The sequence below is a fragment of the Mytilus edulis genome, chromosome 9, assembly GCF_963676685.1.
Source record: "Mytilus edulis chromosome 9, xbMytEdul2.2, whole genome shotgun sequence".
In the NCBI taxonomy this organism is placed as follows: Eukaryota; Metazoa; Mollusca; class Bivalvia; order Mytilida; family Mytilidae; genus Mytilus; species Mytilus edulis.
The window spans coordinates 29,837,998-29,859,103 of NC_092352.1; the positions used below are offsets into that span (position 1 = coordinate 29,837,998).

General features: G+C 30.7%; 2 protein-coding genes across 3 annotated transcripts in view; both read right to left on the reverse strand.

The window, feature by feature from the left end:
• LOC139488063 (acidic mammalian chitinase-like) overlaps window positions 1-21,106 on the reverse strand; it is a 32,442-nt gene that overhangs the window by 10,560 nt on the left and 776 nt on the right. Inside the window, exon 1 of one of the 2 annotated variants that reach the window (XM_071273401.1) lies at window positions 1,040-1,476. The exons of the other annotated variant lie outside the window; for it this stretch is intronic. Within the exon in view, the coding sequence (XP_071129502.1) occupies window positions 1,040-1,094 (55 nt within the window). The 5' untranslated portion in view covers window positions 1,095-1,476. Of the gene's footprint in view, window positions 1-1,039; window positions 1,477-21,106 lie in introns of those variants that run through there. 2 annotated transcript variants of the gene reach the window in all.
• Window positions 10,660-21,106, reverse strand: part of LOC139488064 (uncharacterized) — a 222,688-nt gene continuing 212,241 nt past the window's right edge. The window contains exons 8-10 of the mRNA XM_071273404.1: window positions 16,869-16,953; window positions 14,273-14,337; window positions 10,660-12,849 (exon numbers count right to left, since the gene is read on the reverse strand). Of these exons, the coding sequence (XP_071129505.1) occupies window positions 12,788-12,849; window positions 14,273-14,337; window positions 16,869-16,953 (212 nt within the window). The 3' untranslated portion in view covers window positions 10,660-12,787. The remainder of the gene's footprint in view (window positions 12,850-14,272; window positions 14,338-16,868; window positions 16,954-21,106) is intronic.

The window sequence follows — 21,106 nt, forward strand, 5'->3', positions numbered from 1 at the left end:
TCAAAGTATCAGTTCACTGTTTATTTTCTTCAAATTAACTGAACGGATGCTTGTGGGTTTATTTTGTTATCAACCCAAATATAAATTACGTATTTTGGAAATTTAAAACATGTTCTTTTACAATTCGTTCATTGTCTTTTGGGGTTATTATAAAGCTAAAATGTATCTGAATTTAATGTTATTTGATACATATATTCTTTGGTACAATATTTACAATCCAGTGACCCACTTTTATCCAAAAATCAAGCCTATTACCATCCTCCCATATGAACCTCAATACTTTTGAAATATTCAGACGTTCTCTTTATACATGTACATGTTATATTTTAGTCTGGTAACCATAATACACACCTAACGGTTCACAAAATGTTAAAAGTTATAGTATATACTTTGATTATGTAATATTAAAACCTTTTATTCTCTTAACAATGTATTAGCCTTCCTGGTTTGGTTAAGATATTGATATTTTTACTGTCAACGCTGCATTTCATGTTAAAAGACAAATTATATATATGACCTGTAAGGTGTAAAGACGACCTGTCTCTGTATATATTAACACAATCCCCGAGGGTCGATGTTATCACAAATAACTGCATATCTCCTCTTATTTCTTAGTTTGCATTATGAGATAAAGTAGACAGTAGAAAAAATCGTCTTCTTCATATCCACGTTTTCAAAAAATTTCTTAACATATCCGATCGAAGACTAATGTTTATGATATAATAGTACAAAATGTATGTTGAACAATGTTTTTTCTATTTATATAAATTTCCTTTTTAAATCAGTGGTCAATGAGGAGAGTGGATTCAACAACTGCATGATATGCATATAATATTATATCTGCTACTGAGTCTGTTACTATTCCTGTCATGTTTAATGAATTATTTTATTCTTGATAATTTTATGTATTCCATCAAATCCATTGGGGTATAATTGTGCGTATGAATAAATAAATGAATTAAAGATAAAATGAACCTCAGGAAAGTAAGATTATGATATTAAATCGAGAAAAATATAATACAAGTACTTTGATACATACCTGCTATGTAATATGATAAAGATACCAGAACGAATACTAGTCTCGGAATGCTCATTGTCAGTATTTTGTTAATCTTACTGTGGATAACTGAGCTTCGGCAGTTTTTATATCCTCAATTTGTATCAAGTTTCCGGTTGGACTGTTACACATTCCCTAAAGCTCACCCATGACTACATCTATATATTTATCATTTTAATTATTCGTTTTATTTTTTATATCACTACGATCGTGTTTCAATTATTATTTATTTTTCCGGTATTTGAAATATTTATAAAGTCGTAGTTTATTGTTAGTAAACATGACTGGTCAAACAATGCGTCATCAACTTGTTTTCATAGTGCACTGGTCATCATAATATATCAGTATATCTTTTCTTCCATTTTAAGTAGGACGACGTAATACTTTGCATGATTTTTAACAGTTGAAAGACTTTAAATGAAATATGATGGTATGGGCATGACCATGATTTATTTATTTCTAGTCGGTTTAAAATACGTCAATATGACCTAATCTCCTGTGTTGAAGTGAACTTACATTTATGAATGAGTAAGTTAGTTCTGTACCCTTTAAAGGACACATTTGTAAAGAACGATAAATATTTTACACAATGAAAACAGACGAAAAAACAAAATTAGTAGTTATGTCAGTACGTTTTTAGTTCCTGTGTCCATAGGCCTTAATAAGCTAATGATGACCTTGCTTTTCATCTTTGGTCCGTTCACCCATTTGTTGACTGTGCACATTTCTATCATCTTTCAAACTATTAAAATTAACCGAAACATACCTTTTCTTTGGAAATAACATTATTCCATTTCGTTGAGAGAAAAAAATAAAGGAGTAGTGTTTGAATTGGTCTTAAGATATTAAATAGTTTTAATCAGGTAAACAATTTAAAACTTTGACAAATTTGCCTTCGGAGCCTACAATATACTCTTACGGAGAGATTTTTTTGTATTACATAGCATAATGTTTATAATATACAACTTTTTATGATTCATATTAAGACCTTTTTGATACTTTTTAAAGTTAAAATTCAAGTCTTTTGTCTTTTTAAGCATAAGAAATTCTTATATTTTGTATAAAAAACAATTTTATCATGTTTGTTGTTTTTTTAATTTTTGACTTATTGTATCAAAATCGTCCAAAGCCATTTTATATAGTCATGGTCACTTTCTGTCATAAACAGACAAAAGTAAAATCACAAAATACAGAACTGTGAGGAAAATTGAAAAAAAAAGTCCCTAATCAAATTGCAAAATCAAATGATAAAACACATCAAACGAATGGACAACAACTGTCATATTGGGTTGACTTGGTACAGAAAAAAGACCAAACAGTAAAAGTCATATTAATAATAGAAGAAAGACAAATGAAAATAGGAGATAACAACGTCAGTACGTAGAATCTATCATGTAGTCTTTGTGACGTCAATACGGTATTTTTATCAATAAGGTCTTGGTACCTTCCGATGAGTTTTTTTTTTTTAGAAAAAGGACGAGATGTTCTTTGACATACCCCTGGTTCATCAACTTTCTGCTCAGATACTGGTGACTTTTACAAAGTCTGAGTAGGAGCTTCAAGCTCTTAAATATCGAATAAGTTGGGAAATGTATATCCCATAAGCAGGTGAAGTTGGTATATTGCTAAGGTAGGGGAAATTGAAATGATCATAGATTCTTGTACTGAGATGACTGAGTATAGTCAAATTTGAGGTATATTAAAGTCTAAAAATGAGGAGGCTTCCGCCGTGTCTGTTGTTTCGTTAATTTCTAGTTTTGGGAGATATATTCAATATATCTGAAAGTGAAATTAAAAAATCTGGCTTCTTTGATCGTCTTGTTTTTGACAAGTGTCTGAAGGAACTCCGATTCATATGAAAATAAGAAGAGGTCGAAAAGGAGAGGCGCACAGTTTGTTCCCATAGGAATGCTTACAAATACACAAGAATTGCGGACAGCTCAGCTGGATGGCCTTATCAACTATCCCACAGAGAGCAGTTATCTTTGATTTTTTTTTAACGTTATTGTCTATGGGGAATTATGACCACTAGTTAGATAAACGAATACTTTAAAATTGAGAATGGAAATGGGGAATGTGTCAAAGAGACAACAACCCGACCAAATAAAAAACAACAGCAGAGGGTCACCAACAGGTCTTCAATGTAGCGAGACATTCCCGCACCCGGAGGCGTCCCTCAGCTGGCCCCTAAACAAATATATACTAGTCCAGTGATAATGAACGCCATACTAATTTCCAAATTTGCCTGTACTATAGCTATCATATACAATTAACAAATTATAGAGATTGCACCAATTTTATAGCTTTAAAATGGTGTAATAAAATTCACTTTATCTTGAAATTTACTGGTGTCCTCATCGTGTTGAACGTTGGGGCATCTTCTGGTTGAATATAGCAAATACGAAGTATACATGTCTAATAAAAAAAATCATATTTAATTCATTTTTTGTAGTAAATTAAATTAATGAATTATACAGTATTGACAAAAAGTTTTCCTTTCAAATGGTATAAAAATCATCATTTTAAAATAATGTTTACTGTTGTCCCTATATGCTTTTAAAAGTGGAACTTCATAATTTTTGTTATGCATTACAACGTAAATTCAGACAACTACGATTGACCGTATTCAAAGACTAATTGTGGTTGGTGTTATTTAGTTGAATTCTTCTTTTTATGATGGTATTTTTTTTTACATCCATTATTAAATAATAAATATATCTATTTAGGTTTTAAGCAATAGACTAATTGCTGTCATACCAAAGAGGTCTTTAAAGTAACATCAAAATTAAGTAGTGTGGTTCTGTCGACATCTTTGAGAAAAGTACAGAAAAGGGATGGGTTTTTTTTTCTAAAGAGAGGCTCTGTCTAATTTAACTTGTACAGTTTCGAGTAATAATAACATTACTTTGTAATCAATTAATTGAATACACGATGATTGTTTTGTTGAAAAAAATTGGTTACATGGCAACGTGAAATTTTAATGTTATTCAAAACATATAAAAAAAAATATATTCGTTTTGTATTATGAAAAGGTAGCCTGTTATTATTTTTAGGGGGTATTGTTGTTGTCATTATATGAAAGAGCTCAATGAGATAAATGCAAGTATTTTGAATGTAAACAGTAAGATAGTATAGCGTCAAAATCATTGGTACATGTACATGTAGGATATGTTATCTTTATGTTCTCATTCGTTCATTGATTGAATTGTTTAGAATATTCATAAAATGTCGTCTGATAATAAAAATGACAAAATACATCGAAAATCCTTTTTAAGAATAGTTCCATAATTATCGATCTAATATGTAAGTATTATATAATACTTCCATGATCTAAACTGACTGCCATATAAACACGAATGTGTCAATATTTACATAGTATATAATTAAGCGTTCCATGGGGCCACGACAAATCCTTTCCAGTGCTGTATCACACATCAATACCATATGTTACTATTTTATCTTATCATGGAAGTATTATATTGAAAATAAAGTATTTCACACACAGGCTCTTGTTGAGTGACCCCCCTTTTTTCATTTCATTTTGGTTAAGTTTTATTTGAAAATATTCTTTTCATATTTCATTTTTTTCTTTCTTGTAAAACTCTTATTCTCTTATTCGAGTTAACCATACTTATTTATATTTGTTGTCCTCTATTCTTTTGTATAAGAGTGTTCTTTTTTCTACACATAATAATGTACAGAGGGTTATACATAAAAAAACGAATTTTATTAAGTGAAAATAAATTGAGAAACGTTGAAATATGAACGAATATTTTCAAAAATTGATTAAACAAACAATAAAAAAGGGGTGAAATAAACGAGCTCCTGACTTTCATGTGTCATGACATTCCTCATTGACAAATGTTTTGCGCTTTTAGATATTTTGTTTCTGTTTTGAATTATTTTCGTGTGTTTGCTTTCCGACAGCGGTTAACGGGAATACTCAATAAAAAACCTAAGATAGGTTACAATCTTTCCTAAATCACAACAATTTTGTGTCAGGATTTCTGTGTATTAGCGGTCATTACTGGTTCTTTGTTTATAAAATGTATTAAATTTCTGTTCCGTGTATGTTTGGTAATAATGCGATTCTCTCTAAACTTCCGAATAAAGAAGATTTCTTACTTTGGGTCTATCACTGTTGGATTAATTAGGTCTAGTTGAGTTTCGAATATTTGTGAATAAATTAATGAAAATTAATGGACGTCATACTAAACTCCAAAAATTAAACACATAAATGAAACAAAATTTAAAAACACACAAGACTAACAAAGACAGACCAGGAGCTCCTGACTTGGGACAGGCGTAAAAATGCGGCGGAGTGAAACCGTGATGATCCGTGATGTTTTGTGAGAATTCAACTCTCGCGCTATACATTGTACCTCTGGCAAATGTAGAATAAACGAATCAAAACTTGTTGATACATTTGTCTTAAATAAAGTATACAGAAATAACAATAAATACATATTTAATCAAATAATTTTCACATTCAATGACAAAATCAGACTTTACAGCTTTTCTCTATTCCACAACTTTGGTTTTACACAGTTACTTTTCAAATACAATTTCAGAGAATGGTCTGTATCATATAACCTTCTTGTTCAATTTTATAAAATCAACAGATAATTTATTATTGATCTCTGCTTCGGAAATTTCTTCTAAAATCAAGGATCATTAAGCTTTATTTCGCTGACCTAGAGTATTTAGGGTCATTTGTCAACGAATTTGAACTTTTTCATTAGCCTTTTTTTCCCTTTCTTATTATTGGTATGTCCAGAGTCATATATATGTGTATATATGTCTCTGGTATGTCCATCGTTATAAAGGTCTCAGCGGCAAAACTTTTTTTTTTTTTTTAATTATTTCTATTCTCGCCATTCATCTGTTTATAGTCATAGTGGGGGTTCCTTCCTTGAAAATCTATTGCGTCTGAAATTATCGTATACATGCCAATAATTTATCATTAATTACGCGATATGCCTAAGGCAAAGCGACATCTATTGATGGGGTGTTCGTTTAGGGGAGTTATCTTTTCTTATCTTCTGGTCACCAGACGATGAGAACAATATGGGAACCAGAATAGAAAATTCATAAGAGTTATATCGCCTTGAAATGTCCGTAATTCTTGTACATGAATTTGTTCAAAAAGTCTACCTAAAAAAATCAACAAATATGTTGTCGATAAGAAACCTCAGCATACTCACACTTGTTCCTCTGTGTAGCAAGTGTTTTACCTTTTTGTTCACTTTTAACAAAACATGCCTTATGATAACCCAAAGTAATAAATTTATAGCGTAAGCTTCCATTTTAATGTTGAAAGGCATTGAGGACTATTTCTTTCAGGCGATATTTCAATTTCACATGGGGAATGGTAGTATATAGGGTTAAAAAATCAAAAGTTTTGATAGAACTAATTTTAGAAAAAGAATTCTTTAGAATTTTTTAGAATTTTTAAGAATCCACATATATGGTTAATATCACTACGAGAGTAAACAGTATCACAGTATTTCTGAAGACCCTCTTTCAATGCGGACAGAATTTTAGTCAATCTAATGTACAATTCTTTAGTCAAATATGCAGATGAGCCGGCAATGTACCGTTGTTTGTACGGAATTTTGTGAAGCTTCGGTATCCAATACAAACAAGGTAAGTCTGTTGTTCAATGTAAAGTTCATTGAAGCCATGAAGGACTTATAGTTTGCCAAAATCTCATCCTTGTCAAATGATATGTTTTATATGTTGGCTTACCTGAATGCTCATTTATTCCTAATTCTTTTACAAGACATTCGTAGTATTACGATTTACATACAAAGACAATATTATTTGAAGCTTTGTCCACAGGAACAACAACATACTTATAAATCATGAAGGGATGATAAACATTTCACGGCCTCTTTGTGTCTTAAAACGGACTTTGGTCGATCATTCACACAGTTTTTTCAACTTATGAATCCGACGTTTTATCTGAGACCTGATAGTTTTGACTCATTCTAACAAAATGTCCAGTTCAATTTCTTTTCGTTTAGCCCGTGCTCTAGCGTAGTTCTCAATGGAATCCATAATTATTTTGAAGTTATGGTTCCAATTGATGTGTTGTGGTTCTCTAAACTTAGGATCATGAGAAATCACCTTTCGGAGATTTTCATGTTGAATTATGTTTAGATCCCCTGTAATTATAAGGCGAGTGGGAACAGTCACTTGTCAGAGATTTTTGTCTTGGTATTGTTCAAAGTCAAGGTCCTGCAATGCTAGTTAATAGTTAAAAACTTTGTGTGCAATTGTTTGGTGTAACTGTAGGATACAATAGGAAAAGACTGATTTTGAAAATAAATAGGAATCAATTTCTCTATTGGTAAAATGAACAGAAAGGAATTTCCTCCTACAATGTCCATGAAACTTTGGTGAATTGTTTATATCTATTGATGTAAGCTCCCTTTCAATTTTTATAAATTTCAGATTTTAAGTTTTGGATTTATGGGGCTTTATTCATAAAAAAAAAGGGGGATTTTCAACACTTCGGACAATAACTCAAAAAGGCTTTCACCAATGTCCATGAAACTTTGGTGAATTGTTTATATCTATTGATGTAAGCTCCCTTTCAATTTTTATAAATTTCAGATTTTACATTTCCGTGTTATGAATTTTTATGCTTAAAAAAGGGGGGGTTTTCCAATTTTGGGACAATAACTTACACTTTCACAAAATCTTTGCAACTTTGATAAATTGTTTATATCTATTGACATAAGCTCCCTTTCCATTTTTGTAAATTTTAGATTTTACGTTTTCTTAAGTAATGCATTTTTATACTTAAAAAAGGGGGATTTTATGAAACTTTGGTGAATATATTAATGTAACATCCCTTTTTGATTTGTATATATATTTCTAGTTGATCATATAAAGTCATTTAAAGCATAAAAAACAAGTTAAAAGACGGGCGTATCATGCGCTAAAGCGCAGCCCTTTTTTTATGTTTACAAGAAGAAATGATAGGTGTCGATTCACTTGTAGCAGGTGTCTTGAAACAGTCGAACATATTGACTCAACATGGCTGTAATTTATGGACAATATCTGAATTCTAAAAATAGTAATTACCAAATCAGGGGTATCCCGTAGGATATTTCGTGGAACACATAAAACAAATGCTACAGTGTACCGTGCAGCAAAAGAGGACCTTGGTAACACGGGCGACGTCCCAGACGGTTTGTGCGTTGTATTATTTGTATTCATCATGCATAACGCTACCAAGTTAATCATGCCCTCGGGGAATAATTCACTAGTAGTAAAGTCTAAGAAGAAACTTTGGTTGCGCTAAACCTCTCACTTGTATGACAATCGCATCAAGTTTTATTATATTTACAACGATGCGTGAACAATACAGACATACTAGGTAAAATATTCAAAATATGGGTACAGCAGTCATCACTGTTTCACAATCTCAAAACAAACAAATATTTAACAAAAGCATCTATCAAATTTAAAAACCACATGCATTGCTTCGCGTGTTTGACGTCATAAAATGTAAACGTCACATATGATAAATATAAAATAATTTTGCCGTTCAATGTTTAAAGTCATAAGAAACCTCAAATTAAAACAAAATAATGCATATGTTTTTTATATCTCAATTGATAGTTTTCATTATAAAACTTATGTACATATACATTTTTCTGAAGAAAATTCTTTAATTTATTCATATTTAGAAGAAGTTTACTTTATTTTAATTGCTTCCTTGTGACCCATCTCGTAAAAATCCGGTGATCGCCATACGCATGGATCTGAATTTACATCTTGAACACGTGCTCAATTTCCATGCTTTTTTGTTGATATTTGTTGATTGTTGACAAACAGGTGACCATCGTTAAACTTCGGCTTCAAACCACGAACCTTTATTACCTGCCATATCTTCACAACAACACTGACCGATTGAAAAAAAAATTGACGATTATACGAAATTTATGCGAAAAAAAGGAAAAATTCGTGCACAAAAGACTAAGTTTATGATGTTTGTATGCATTAGTTCAAGAATCGGAAGAACATTATTGTTCACCGGTCACTCGTTTCTTATGACTTTAAAAAAAATTTAATTTCACATGGGAAATGGTGGTATACAGGGTTAAAAAATAAAAAAAGTATGTAAGCACTGTTTCTTACCCGGTTTAATATGCAGTTACTGTACACCAAAATTGAATGGGCAAGTGCCACCAAAATGTACGTTTTAACAGTTAAATTTGCAAGCTACTCATACATTCGACAATTCACCCCCTTCCAACCCCCAAGTATCCAGTTGTCTCTTTGATATAGATATATTGTTACACGTACGCATGGTGTTGATTTCTTCAATGTGGTCATATACATTTTTTGTTGCCAGGTTAATTTCTATTTTTGTTTCTAGGAATCCTTCGGATTCACGACTGACTCGAAGTAATTGGTCACTTTTGAATACTTTGTTTTTCAACGTAAAACTTCTTGTTACCATCAGCTTATATGGTTTAAAATCAGTTGAAAATTGTCTTCAAAGTATTCAAATCGAGTTTAAATTGATCAGAAAGAGGTTTGATAATTCAGCGCAACAATATTTTAAATTCTGCTTTGTAAACCCCGTCTTCTCATCTTTCTTTTGTGTATGAATGAGACTTCTTTAAATATCCACATTCTTAATTCAAAAATGACTTGTAAAAGGCGACGAAGCCTGCTCAAAAATACTTTTCCGTCACCGTCAATTTGTTTTGCCAAAATTCCATCCCCCTAAAAAGCACCAAAACATGAAATTGTCATTTTATTCATCATGTGCCATTGTAACACGTTGTGTTATTTAGTTGAACCATGTTTTATTGGCATGAATATGCAATCGTTTAAACAAATTCAAAGGCATTCTACCACAGGACATCAAAGAACCAATAAAACTTATGTGTGAAGTACCATAAAATATTCAATATTTGAGAAGAATCTACACTCATTCATCCACACAGTGTTGTTACGATAATGCAAAATTAAGACAAACACTAAGAAACCAATTAACTTGTATTTGGTAAAACATATTTTACAAATAATGATTAAGAATTTAAAGAAACTTACATAATTTCAATGTACAAAATTTTTTCACTTAACAAGTAACAATCTCAACTGGAAAATGATGGCAAGGTAAGCTAATATGTTAACTCAATTACATTTTAGTTTTATTTCACCAATGTGTTTACTTTTGATTTTATTCCCCGCCAATACAATAGTCCCCTTCACGGTTAGTGCACAACTGGTGTAACATTGCATACAAATTTAACAAAAAAGAAGAATAAGTCACTTTACGTTTAGTTCGGCAATATTGAATAGGGGGTATATTTTCATAATGGAGGTAAAAATGGTCTAAAAATACAAGAAAGCATAATTATTACAGAACCGTGTTTTGGAAACATGCATTGGATTTCCCGTAATATCATACTATTTCCACCTCTTTCAAAAAAATCTGCCCTATTCAATATGGCCGAACTAACCGTGAAGTGGACTATTCTTCTGTTTATTATATGTGTATACAATGTCACATCAGCTGTTGGTATCAAAACAATTAATTGACTTAAACAGGTTCGTTTATTTCTAAAAAAAAAATTTCTGAACGGATTGTCTCCTGCATAGGTTAATACTTTTTTTGTTATTTTTTTTATGCTATCTAAAGTTTCAGAAATATACGAAAAGTGCAGTGAATTAAAAAAAAATCATATATATTAAATAAACAAAACAAACTGCAATATCAAATGCGTAAATGTTTTTGCAACTGTTGAATATTACGTAATAGATGTACAAGGCCAAATATTGTAAGTAAAAAAATATCATTATACATAAGAAGAATAAAAGCTATCAAAAATAAGTGACAGCCAAAGCATATTTAAAAAAAACTTGAAAAAAAACTTAATCAATAAAGAAAATACTAAAAATAAATGTTAATATCTACAAAGCATCAAATTTTACAACGTCTATTAAAATGTATCTGGAGATTTTGGCACAAAAACGAACATTTCTTTTTTTTCTCGTAGAATCACAGATACATCGTCTTCAATAGTAATCTTGATTATAGAAAAATTATTCCAACCTTCAATTTTTTTTTAAATTTCAACAAAAATCTGGTTTTGGTTTAGATTGTTTCTTTTTTTTTTTACAAAATACTCAGATAACAGTTCTGAACAACTCCATTCCGTTTATAATATTTATTGGTTGACTGATACATTTTGTTTAGAAGTAAGACATTTTAGTGTTTATACCTCAATTATTCACACGGTATTATTCACAGGTGGAGCTACTTTCATCCAAAGTAAACACTGAAAAACTTTTTGAATGGATCTTCTGTGAAATTCTTGGCATTTTTTGAATTAACATTTTGTCCATAAACAATGCAATACTAAATTAACTATGTACAAAAACATTGAACAAAAAATAAAAATCTCTTTTGAATAGTTATCACAAGTTATTCTAAAAGTGAACTTAAATACAAATATTTACAAAATTTCATTTATGCGCGTCGAAACGGTGCATGCATAAAGAATGATTTCAGTCCCAAATTGTGTGAGCAAAAAAAAAAACCAAACAAACTTGTCCAGACAACTTTCAATACGAATTTAAATTCCAGAATAACGTTTCACATTGAATATCAGGATAGCTGTAGGTACCAAAATTATTTAAAGGAATTTGTTTTACTGATTTTTTTATCTGCACTGCGTGTTTATTGCTCGGTTTGGAATTTTTGTTGAACTTAAACTCAAATATACATACATTTTCACTATTAACAGTTTTAAAAATGTATCAAAAATTCAATGAATTAAAAATTCACATAATTTGGAAGCACCGAATCACAAACGACACATTCTTGCAACGTTTAAAGGTTACCTAGTGCATGTACAATTCAAAACATTGCAAGTATAAAAACATATATGAAACCTATCAAAACAATGGGCAAGCCATAAATAAAAAGAGATGATAATTTACATATGAAACATAATTACTTAGAAATAGGCGTAAATCAATAAAGCAAATGGATATCTTCATATCATATATAAATTCTACGACGACTATCTTAAATGACTGCAGGTTTTGGCACACAAACAATTAGTATACCCTGTACAATCAATGGTAAGGTATATTTAAAATTGCATCGAAAGAATCTCTAATCAAATGAAGTAATTTGTTCCTGAATGTACTACATAGCTGAAATTCCAACCAATATTTGGTTTTAATTAAGATTATCCTTTTAGTATAAATTTTTAAAAATAAATGCCTAAAATATTCCAAATCTCAAAATACTCGATATATTTCCGTTTTGAGCTATTTCTATTCTTTTATAATATGGTTATTTTTTATAAGAAAGAAGTAATTTTCTTGTGTAAACCAAAGTAAACATTAAAGGAGGTTTTGAAAATAGATCTGATATATGACGTTTAAAAACTATAAATAAAATTTCATAAATGAAACAGTCATTTCACTATCTTTGGTAACAGTTTGTCATATTTGTTTTTCGTTCATTGCTTTTACCATTAACCATGCCTTCATTTTATGTGTTTTGTACTGTTTCACAATTTGTCATGCTAGGTTTTATTATTGCATACCATTTATACGGAATGGGGTTTGCCCATTTTTGATGGCTGTACAGGTGAGCTAAAAATGTACCTGATACTATTTACAAAACTAGAAACTCAAAAGAGAGACAAGATAAAACGCCATCGCCGTTTAGCCCACATTTCCTTTATTTCATATGGAAGAAACTTCTAACTGTAATTGATTTTGAGAAAATGTCTCGTCTTCTTCCTCATCTAAAATTAAAATTTTGAAAATCTTTAAAAAGCTGGTAGATTCTATTCCATGACTGAACATTCAGAGGGCTTATAAAATAACAACATTCAATGAACACATACATTTATAAGACAATTGACAACATTCTACTAATATGGAATGCTTATCACCAAAGACAATGTCAAACCAATGGATTCAAATAGCAGTAACACAATGTGTATCACTTGAGAAGCAGCAACTGCTGATCCTTACGGAACGCCTTGGTTCACTCAAGATTTTGCTTAGGTTTGTGCTTATCAGTCTTAATTTTCTGTTAAGTATTTAATGGAATTTTGTTTAACTTTTATTTGTTATCTTTGGCCATCATATTTTCTGTTTGTCTTATATATACTTCTTTTTACGTTTGATTTGAACCTAAAATTAGCTTTCCAAAATGTTTTTAGTTTACAGATTACAAAATTAATCTTTGAAATAATTCTTAAAGTTGCCAATGAATGTTTAATTTTACCAAACGTGGCAATCAACTGTTAACACGCCCTTTCGGATTCTTAAAAATATAGTTTTAAACGAATATGTATTTATTTGATCAATGATGTTTTATTTTCAGAAACTGCAATTGGAATGGTTAGTTTGTGATTATATTGGACATACATATCTGAAATGAGATCAGAAGAACGGTTGTTGCCAAACATACTACTTTAAATTTATCTACCCTTTGTCAGTGAAAAGGCTGTTTGAGACTCATACAAGACAGTTGGACAACAAACGCTAGAGGATAGCAAAAGTTCATTTCTCGTTTGAAAAGCAAAGGGAAAATATGGTAAAGGGAATGGTACAAAATAATTAAGAAAAGCATAACTATGTTTATATATAGTAGATAAGAAAGGGAAGGCGAGAACGATTAAGAAATAACGGCAAACTAGTTTAAAGCAAGAGACGAAGAAAAAGGAGATGCTTAATAATTATCAATGATAAAATGTGATGCTTATTAATTATCAATGATACAATGTGATTCTTATTAATTATCAATGACTAAATATGATGCTTATTATTTATCAATGATAAAATGTGATGCTTTTTATTTATCAATGATAAAATGTGATGCTTATTAATCATCAATGATAAAATGTGATGCTTTATACATGTATCAATGATAAAATGTGATGCTTTATGTATCAATGATGAATTGATTTATTAGAGATAACCAACCACACTACGAATACGGATTCTGATAATGATCCTCCATTATATGATCATAGTGCTTGTCCTCATCTGTATTTCGAGGTTCCTTGTACGTTACGCTGTCATATTGTTTTTCTGGTGTATCTATATTTTCACCAGGTTCAGTGTGGTCCTTTGCAAATGAATATATAGATAAATCACCATCAGGATCATCTGAATTGGAGTATAATGGTTCATCAATGCCTTTAATCATTTTCATACCTGTGCTTGCGGGACTAATGTTCATGTCCTCCTGTGGGTGTGTCTGATTTGTTCGGAGATGTCCACTGTTCAAAATAATGATCTATGATTTATTACACATGCTATTTCATAACAATGATACGATGCTTTGTTAATACGTACAATGGTCATGCATAGTGTGAACAACTTTCAGAAAGGACATTGACTGATATTATTTCAAAATATATTCACAATGCAAAAAAGAAATCATTAGCTTCGTAAACACAAATAAGTATCTCTTGAACTTTATAGTTTAAAGTACGTATACCAATATGGTAGTAATCTTTACGAAGCACAAAACTGTCGGCATTCACCTTAAAAGCTAACCAAATCTTTAAACAGACTTATTCAAAGGGAATATAGTTACGATACTGTTGTCAGATAATTAAAGATGGTATATTTTGGTATTGATATTGATTCACTCATGGGTTCTTTGCATCAGAAAAAAAACATTAATTCTAAAACCAGTTGTTGTCGTGGTACGAGTTATGTTCTTCTCATATATTTTATGATAAGATAACACTTAACTCCTATCAGGAAGGATTGTGCTTGATTTGCACGTGATGAAGACATAATCTTTCAATCAATTTAATTAAGGTCTGAAGCTAGCATGCCAGCTACTGCTAGTAGTCCTTTGGTAATCTATGTATCATTGAGGTCATCATTGTCATTTTGCTTAGTTTATTTTGCAAAAATACCTATTCTGACATCAGGGACTCGAACTGAGTTTTACTGTGCGTATTATTGTGTTTTTGTATTTTCTACATTGGCTAGAGGTATAGGGGAAGGGTTGATATTTCACAAAACATGTTTAACCGCACCCATATATTTGCGCCTGTCAGGAGCCTGTGGCATTTGTTAGTCTAGTATGATTTTTAAGTTTAGTTTATTTAGATATATTTTTAGAGTTTAGTATGACGACCATTTTCACTAAACTAGTACACATTTTTTTTAGGGCCAGCTGAAGCCCGCCTACAGGTGCGATATTTTATCGCTGTGGTGAAGACCCATTAGTGGCATTCGGTTGTTTTCTTCTCTTTGGTCGGGTTGTTGTCTCATTGACACATTCCCAATTTCCATTCTCATTTTTATGTCATTATTATGTATAAAAAAGACTATTAACTATAAACTATGATGAAATTTTCACCAGTCACCAATATATAAATAGAATTATTTAATTATCAAACCAAAAAGCAGCTGTTATTAATTTTATCCAGAATAAGAGCTCTATTCGAATGGAACAAACATTTGCGATTGAATTTCTATTGTAATTTAGTTCGAGTGCGAGAGATTGTTGGTTGGCTCACCATTTCAACTGACTTACAAATTGATATTATAATATCAGCTTCTCCTTATTCAATGTAAGGTAGATTGATATACATTTCTACTTTCTGTCGTTAATCTTTTCTTGAAGATTGCACAGTTAGTTTGAGAATCATGCTGTGTTGGAACAAAAGAATTTAGTTACACTCTCTCATGCTAGGCAGTCAATAATATTTTAACAAACATAGTGTTCTACGGTAAGAATATGCCGGAGTTATTTTACGTACACATCTCATCAGTACCTGAAAGACAGAGAATTAATAAAAGCTCCATCCGGAACAAAAAGGTAATACTCGTCATTCTTTATTTTGATGTTCAGTTGTAGGAATAGCAAAATTAGTGCAGAACGAAATGTTTTTAAAGTGCACAACAGTTTTTTTTAATATTCTTTCAGAGAGGTAAAATTTACTCTATGAAAAAATGACAGAATCACTACTATGGTGTTTGAACTTAATTTGAGATAACAACTGATTTTAAATGTTATGCTGTTAATATTTCTGGAAAGAATACAATTATATAGAAATGCCCAGAACGCAACTCATAAGGGTTAACAAAGAAGTTTAAAAATATGTTAGGAACTGTTTCCATACATTCAAAAAGTTAGCTTTGTAAATAAAAATAAGTATTACATGTTAATAGCTAATCAATTGTATGTTGCCTATAATGTCATCATATAGGTACCTTTAAGTCGATTTTTGTATAAGTATGAAATCATTAAAAAATGTAGGTGTGACCGTCTTTTTTTCTGTTTCTCTCCGGATGTTAGGTTTTCTTTTCGATCTAAATTGTAGACTTAAACCGACCGAGCGAGGGCCGTATAGCCAGTCAAGGTCGTGAAAACAACCATCATCATCACTTTAACATTCATTAACTACAATTTCCTTCTACTGATATTTTGGTGGTTAATGTGTATGAGATAGAATATGATCTGAGTAAAATCGCAACAAAAATATATCTTTATCCATCTAATTTTAAAATAATATTTGACCCTTATTACCTCTCTAATTTGTTAAAGCTTTAACCAAATTTTAAAACCATTATTGTACATCTAAAGTTCATGTATGTGTAAATTATAATAACACGATATTCAGTGCAGTGTTTCTTCGCGTTTGACAGTGAACCACAGTAAAATGCATAATATTCGATACGTCAGATGCGCGTGTCTGGATGCATGTTTATCAATTCAATTAGTTTGCAATAGATCAACCGCAATAGTGTGGATTTAGTGCGGATTAATGTTATTATATCGTCTTACCGTCTATTCTTTATGGCGACTGCAACAACAGTAATGCAAACCAAGACACCACCTAGAGCAGTTCCTAAAGAAGCTGTCATAATATCTGTAATTGAATCAAAGGTGTTTTCCTAATGCTAGCAAATTAAAAGTTTGGTTGACTTGCTTGCTTTGTTTATAAAAATGTTTGCTCAAGCATTGTAATTAAGATTGACAAATACTATCAATTGATAGGAGGGAATTCAGCTTAATTGTATGTCTTTTTTATTACTTATAAATGTTATTGGAATTTACGCAATGTATACAAGTTTAAACCCCTTCTATCTATTGATTGCAAATATCAATCTTTAATACAACGTTTGAGCAAATATTTTTACAAACAAAGCAAGCAAGCAAGCCAATCAAACATTTGACTTGCTTGCACAGCTTTAAATATTTGAAGAGATAAAATAAATATAGAATTTTTAATCCTCCATTTCGGATCAAAGTCTCTTCAAGACTACTCTTAAATGCTTGAAGCGATTCGGTGCAAACACATTTTTTTTTAATGTTTTTATTATTTTTATAATTAACTTGTTTCAAAGACTGTCGATCCTTTGTGATTAAACGAAAAGTTTCACCGTATAAGAACCATGGAAGTATGGACTGTCTCCCACAAATTCTCACAACGAATGTTATAATGCAATTACATTCAACGTATTTCATAAGCACCATTATTTTATGATCATTTTTTATTATTTAGCACGTATCTGGAATCAATAACTGAAAGTCAAACCGGAGGAAAATCTGAGTCAAATGTGATTGTTAGTGCATAAAGCTTCGAAATCATTTACTTAAATAAAGGCAACAGTAGTATACCGCTGTTCGAAATTCATCAATAGATTGAGAGAAAAACACTGGTTTTGTGGCATACCAAACCTCTCGCTTTTATAGCAATGTTAAAATATAAAATTAAAATGACAACATAACATGACAGGACGACAATAAAAATGAATGAGAGAACATATAGGAGAGAGAAACATACAATTTCGATCCCGTATTTCAATTTTTATAAAATTTACATATGGGCTATTTTATATCTGATTAATTGAAATATGTAATAAAAAATATACCTTCATGTGGTAAGTAATAGTTGGTCGAAATTTCAGATATTTACTCAAAATTAGGATTTGTGGACGTATGTTTTTTCTTTCGACAGAAAAACATAACGTTTTGTTTTAAAAAATAAACACAAGCTGTTTTTGTTAAATTATTTGTAATTTCTGTTTCATATAAATGGCCTTTGACTTTATGCATTTTATCATATTTATCAAATGTTCATGAATGTAGAAAAAAAACCGTCATTTTTTGCTGTACATTTATCAAATTTTAAAAAATGCACTATTTACGCTTTCATGAAAATGGGTACACATAATCTTCTTATGTAATTAAATCAAATGTAATTTTAAAAAGGAGGGGTCCATGAACTCGTTTTCAAGTTAAATCGGTTTAAGTGATAAAAATCCGTCGAAAACTGCATCTTTTCCCGATAGTCACAGTTTGACGTCGCGAAAATAACAATTTTCGTTAGCAACATCACTACCTCCCCTGTAACTGTATCGTATGCCCGTAATACGCCCACACAATACTACCCAGTGACGTTCAGATGAAAATAAGTTCGAAAGCAAAAACGATTGCAAAGTTGAAGAGCACTGGGGACCAAAGTTCAAAAAAGTTGTGACCAATACTGCTAGGGTAATCTGCCTGGGATAAGAATATCCTTATTATTAAGAATAATTCATACTTTAAATTTTATAAAATGATTATATAATAGATATACCTGATAAAACCGAAGTGGTGACTTACTATAGAATAAAAACGGATACATTACATAAAAAATACACAGCCAAGATACAAGATAAGATTTGTAAGACTGATTAACATTTATTAATAACAAGGAAAATTACAATACTAATTTCTATCAAATTGTAGTAGTAATTAGATAATTAATTGTATTAATTAGCTGTTGTTTCTTCTGAATCAAACTGTAAACCAAATATTTCGTATAAATTTTGTTGATCCAAACTAAAATCTAATAAATGAACTGGATGATTAATCAACCTTACCATAACACACGAATACAACAGAAAAAACTACAAACGTTAAGACATTAGACAAAACCCGATGGGAATAACAAATACTTATAAAAAGAAATACCTAAATTAAACCAATATCCCCTTTGGCAGCTCATAAATTATCAAACATAAGGCTTTTCTTTAGAAGCAAAATAATGTATTAAGTAAAACAAGATCATCAACGAGTGGGGTTCACTTTTAACTAATTTGGGCAAAAAATTACTTAAAATTTAAAAGTAATCATACATATTCTTAAATTACTGAAAACTTGACTAAGGTACAAGATACCAAGAAAAACAAAACAAATTTGACATTGAACAAGTTACCATGGGAACAAATCATGACTTAATTTGCATATATTGTAAAATTTTATGAATGTCCTTGTTTTTCATCAAGCTTTCAGTCTATTTTAGATTGAAAAAGTATGTGCGCACCCAAGAAACAACTTTATATTTGGTGAGATTATGTCAATAGTTACAATAAAGCTTCTGTTAAATTATTTAGTTGTTTCTTGGCTGCGAACCATGTTCTCACAATAGACACAAAGATAGACAACTGCATAAATTCTGTATTTTTCATCGTTTTGTGAAAACAGTACATATTATGACGTAAATGTGACGACACCAGATATAAACTTAAATGTTTTTCATTTATATTTCTTGACCATATGCATTTCTAAACATTATGTGTCAATTTGTGTTCAAACATTTTATTTTCTTGGACCAAAACCTTGCCTTAATGCCCCTACCCCTTTGTGTTTTGAAACGATTAAAATGCTTTCGCTGACCGCCTTATCGTACAAAAACATGTATGATATTCATCAAATTTTCTTAGTACGAGACGGAAATTCCATGAAAAGTCCTTTATTTGGAACGATTGTTTGGATGAATATTGTGTGCCTAACATCCAGTGTCAATTATTGGATGCTTATTAAGGATGAGAACAAAATAACAATAAATAAAAAAGGCAAGTTTTGCAGGGTAGGTAAACTGGCATGAAGACGTTTTGAAGAAGACGTTACTAAGTTGAAAAACTTGTGTCTAATCCATTCGTCTCTTTTTGGAACAATAAAATATGTTTAAACTAACTACTGGCATGAAGAACCGGAAATTTGGACTGCCACTGGAAAATGAAAGTATGTTAATATCCCTCATACATGTACAGTTGTTGTTATGGTTCTTGAACGTGCAAATAGTTGAACATAACCCATACACGGGTATTGTATTTCAAACAGCCCTGGCTACTTATTCATACATTTTGTACAACCAAACGGACATTACTTTCACAGGCACTTGTCTATATGTACTTTAATGTCAACCAGTCTCTAACTTCCGTTATTTTTCGATTCCGTTGTTGTCTATCCAACTGATACTTGTTATGTGGTAAATCTAAATTAAATTATCTTCTTAAGTGTATAACACGCCTATTCCTATTGTTGGACTCATTCGTAACATGCCTTCTAAGTATGGCAACCGTAATTACAGCTGATTTGAAAATATTAGTCTTAAGTTGAAAAAAACTGTATACCCCGAAATTAGAATATGTCAACGATTCATTAAAAAATGATGACTAGTCCAGTTAAAATTTTAATGCTCGTATTTGACCGTTTAGCAGATATGAGGACAATTACTTTTACCTGTTAAAGGGGAACTAGCTGCCAAATTCATGTTCATCGATTTGACTCAAATTCTCATGTTTTCTTTATAACAATGTAAAACATTTTTCCAAATTATCAAAAATATCAAATGAACAATTTACAGGAGATGGTCTCAATAAGATGTTGCTTCGTTTCGTGTGAAATTTAGCCAAGACATCATCTAAATAATTATCGAGTCTACCTTCTATGACCATATAAGCGATGTAAACATAAACACAGATATAAAAAGATTAAGTAACTCGTGCAATTGGATTTTTATAGGTCTGTTAAATTTTGTATTATAGATTAAAAATTTATGTTTATCGTCTTGTTTACCTTTATAAGAATGATTTTGTATGGATCGAATCAGTAAATCAAATTATTTAACTTTGTTTCACTTTCAATGTTGACATTATTTTCCTTTAAATACCCGTACACGGACAATGCATGCCTTATTCTATCACTATCTACGGGGCTAAATTGGAGTTCACATGAATATGGATTCAATG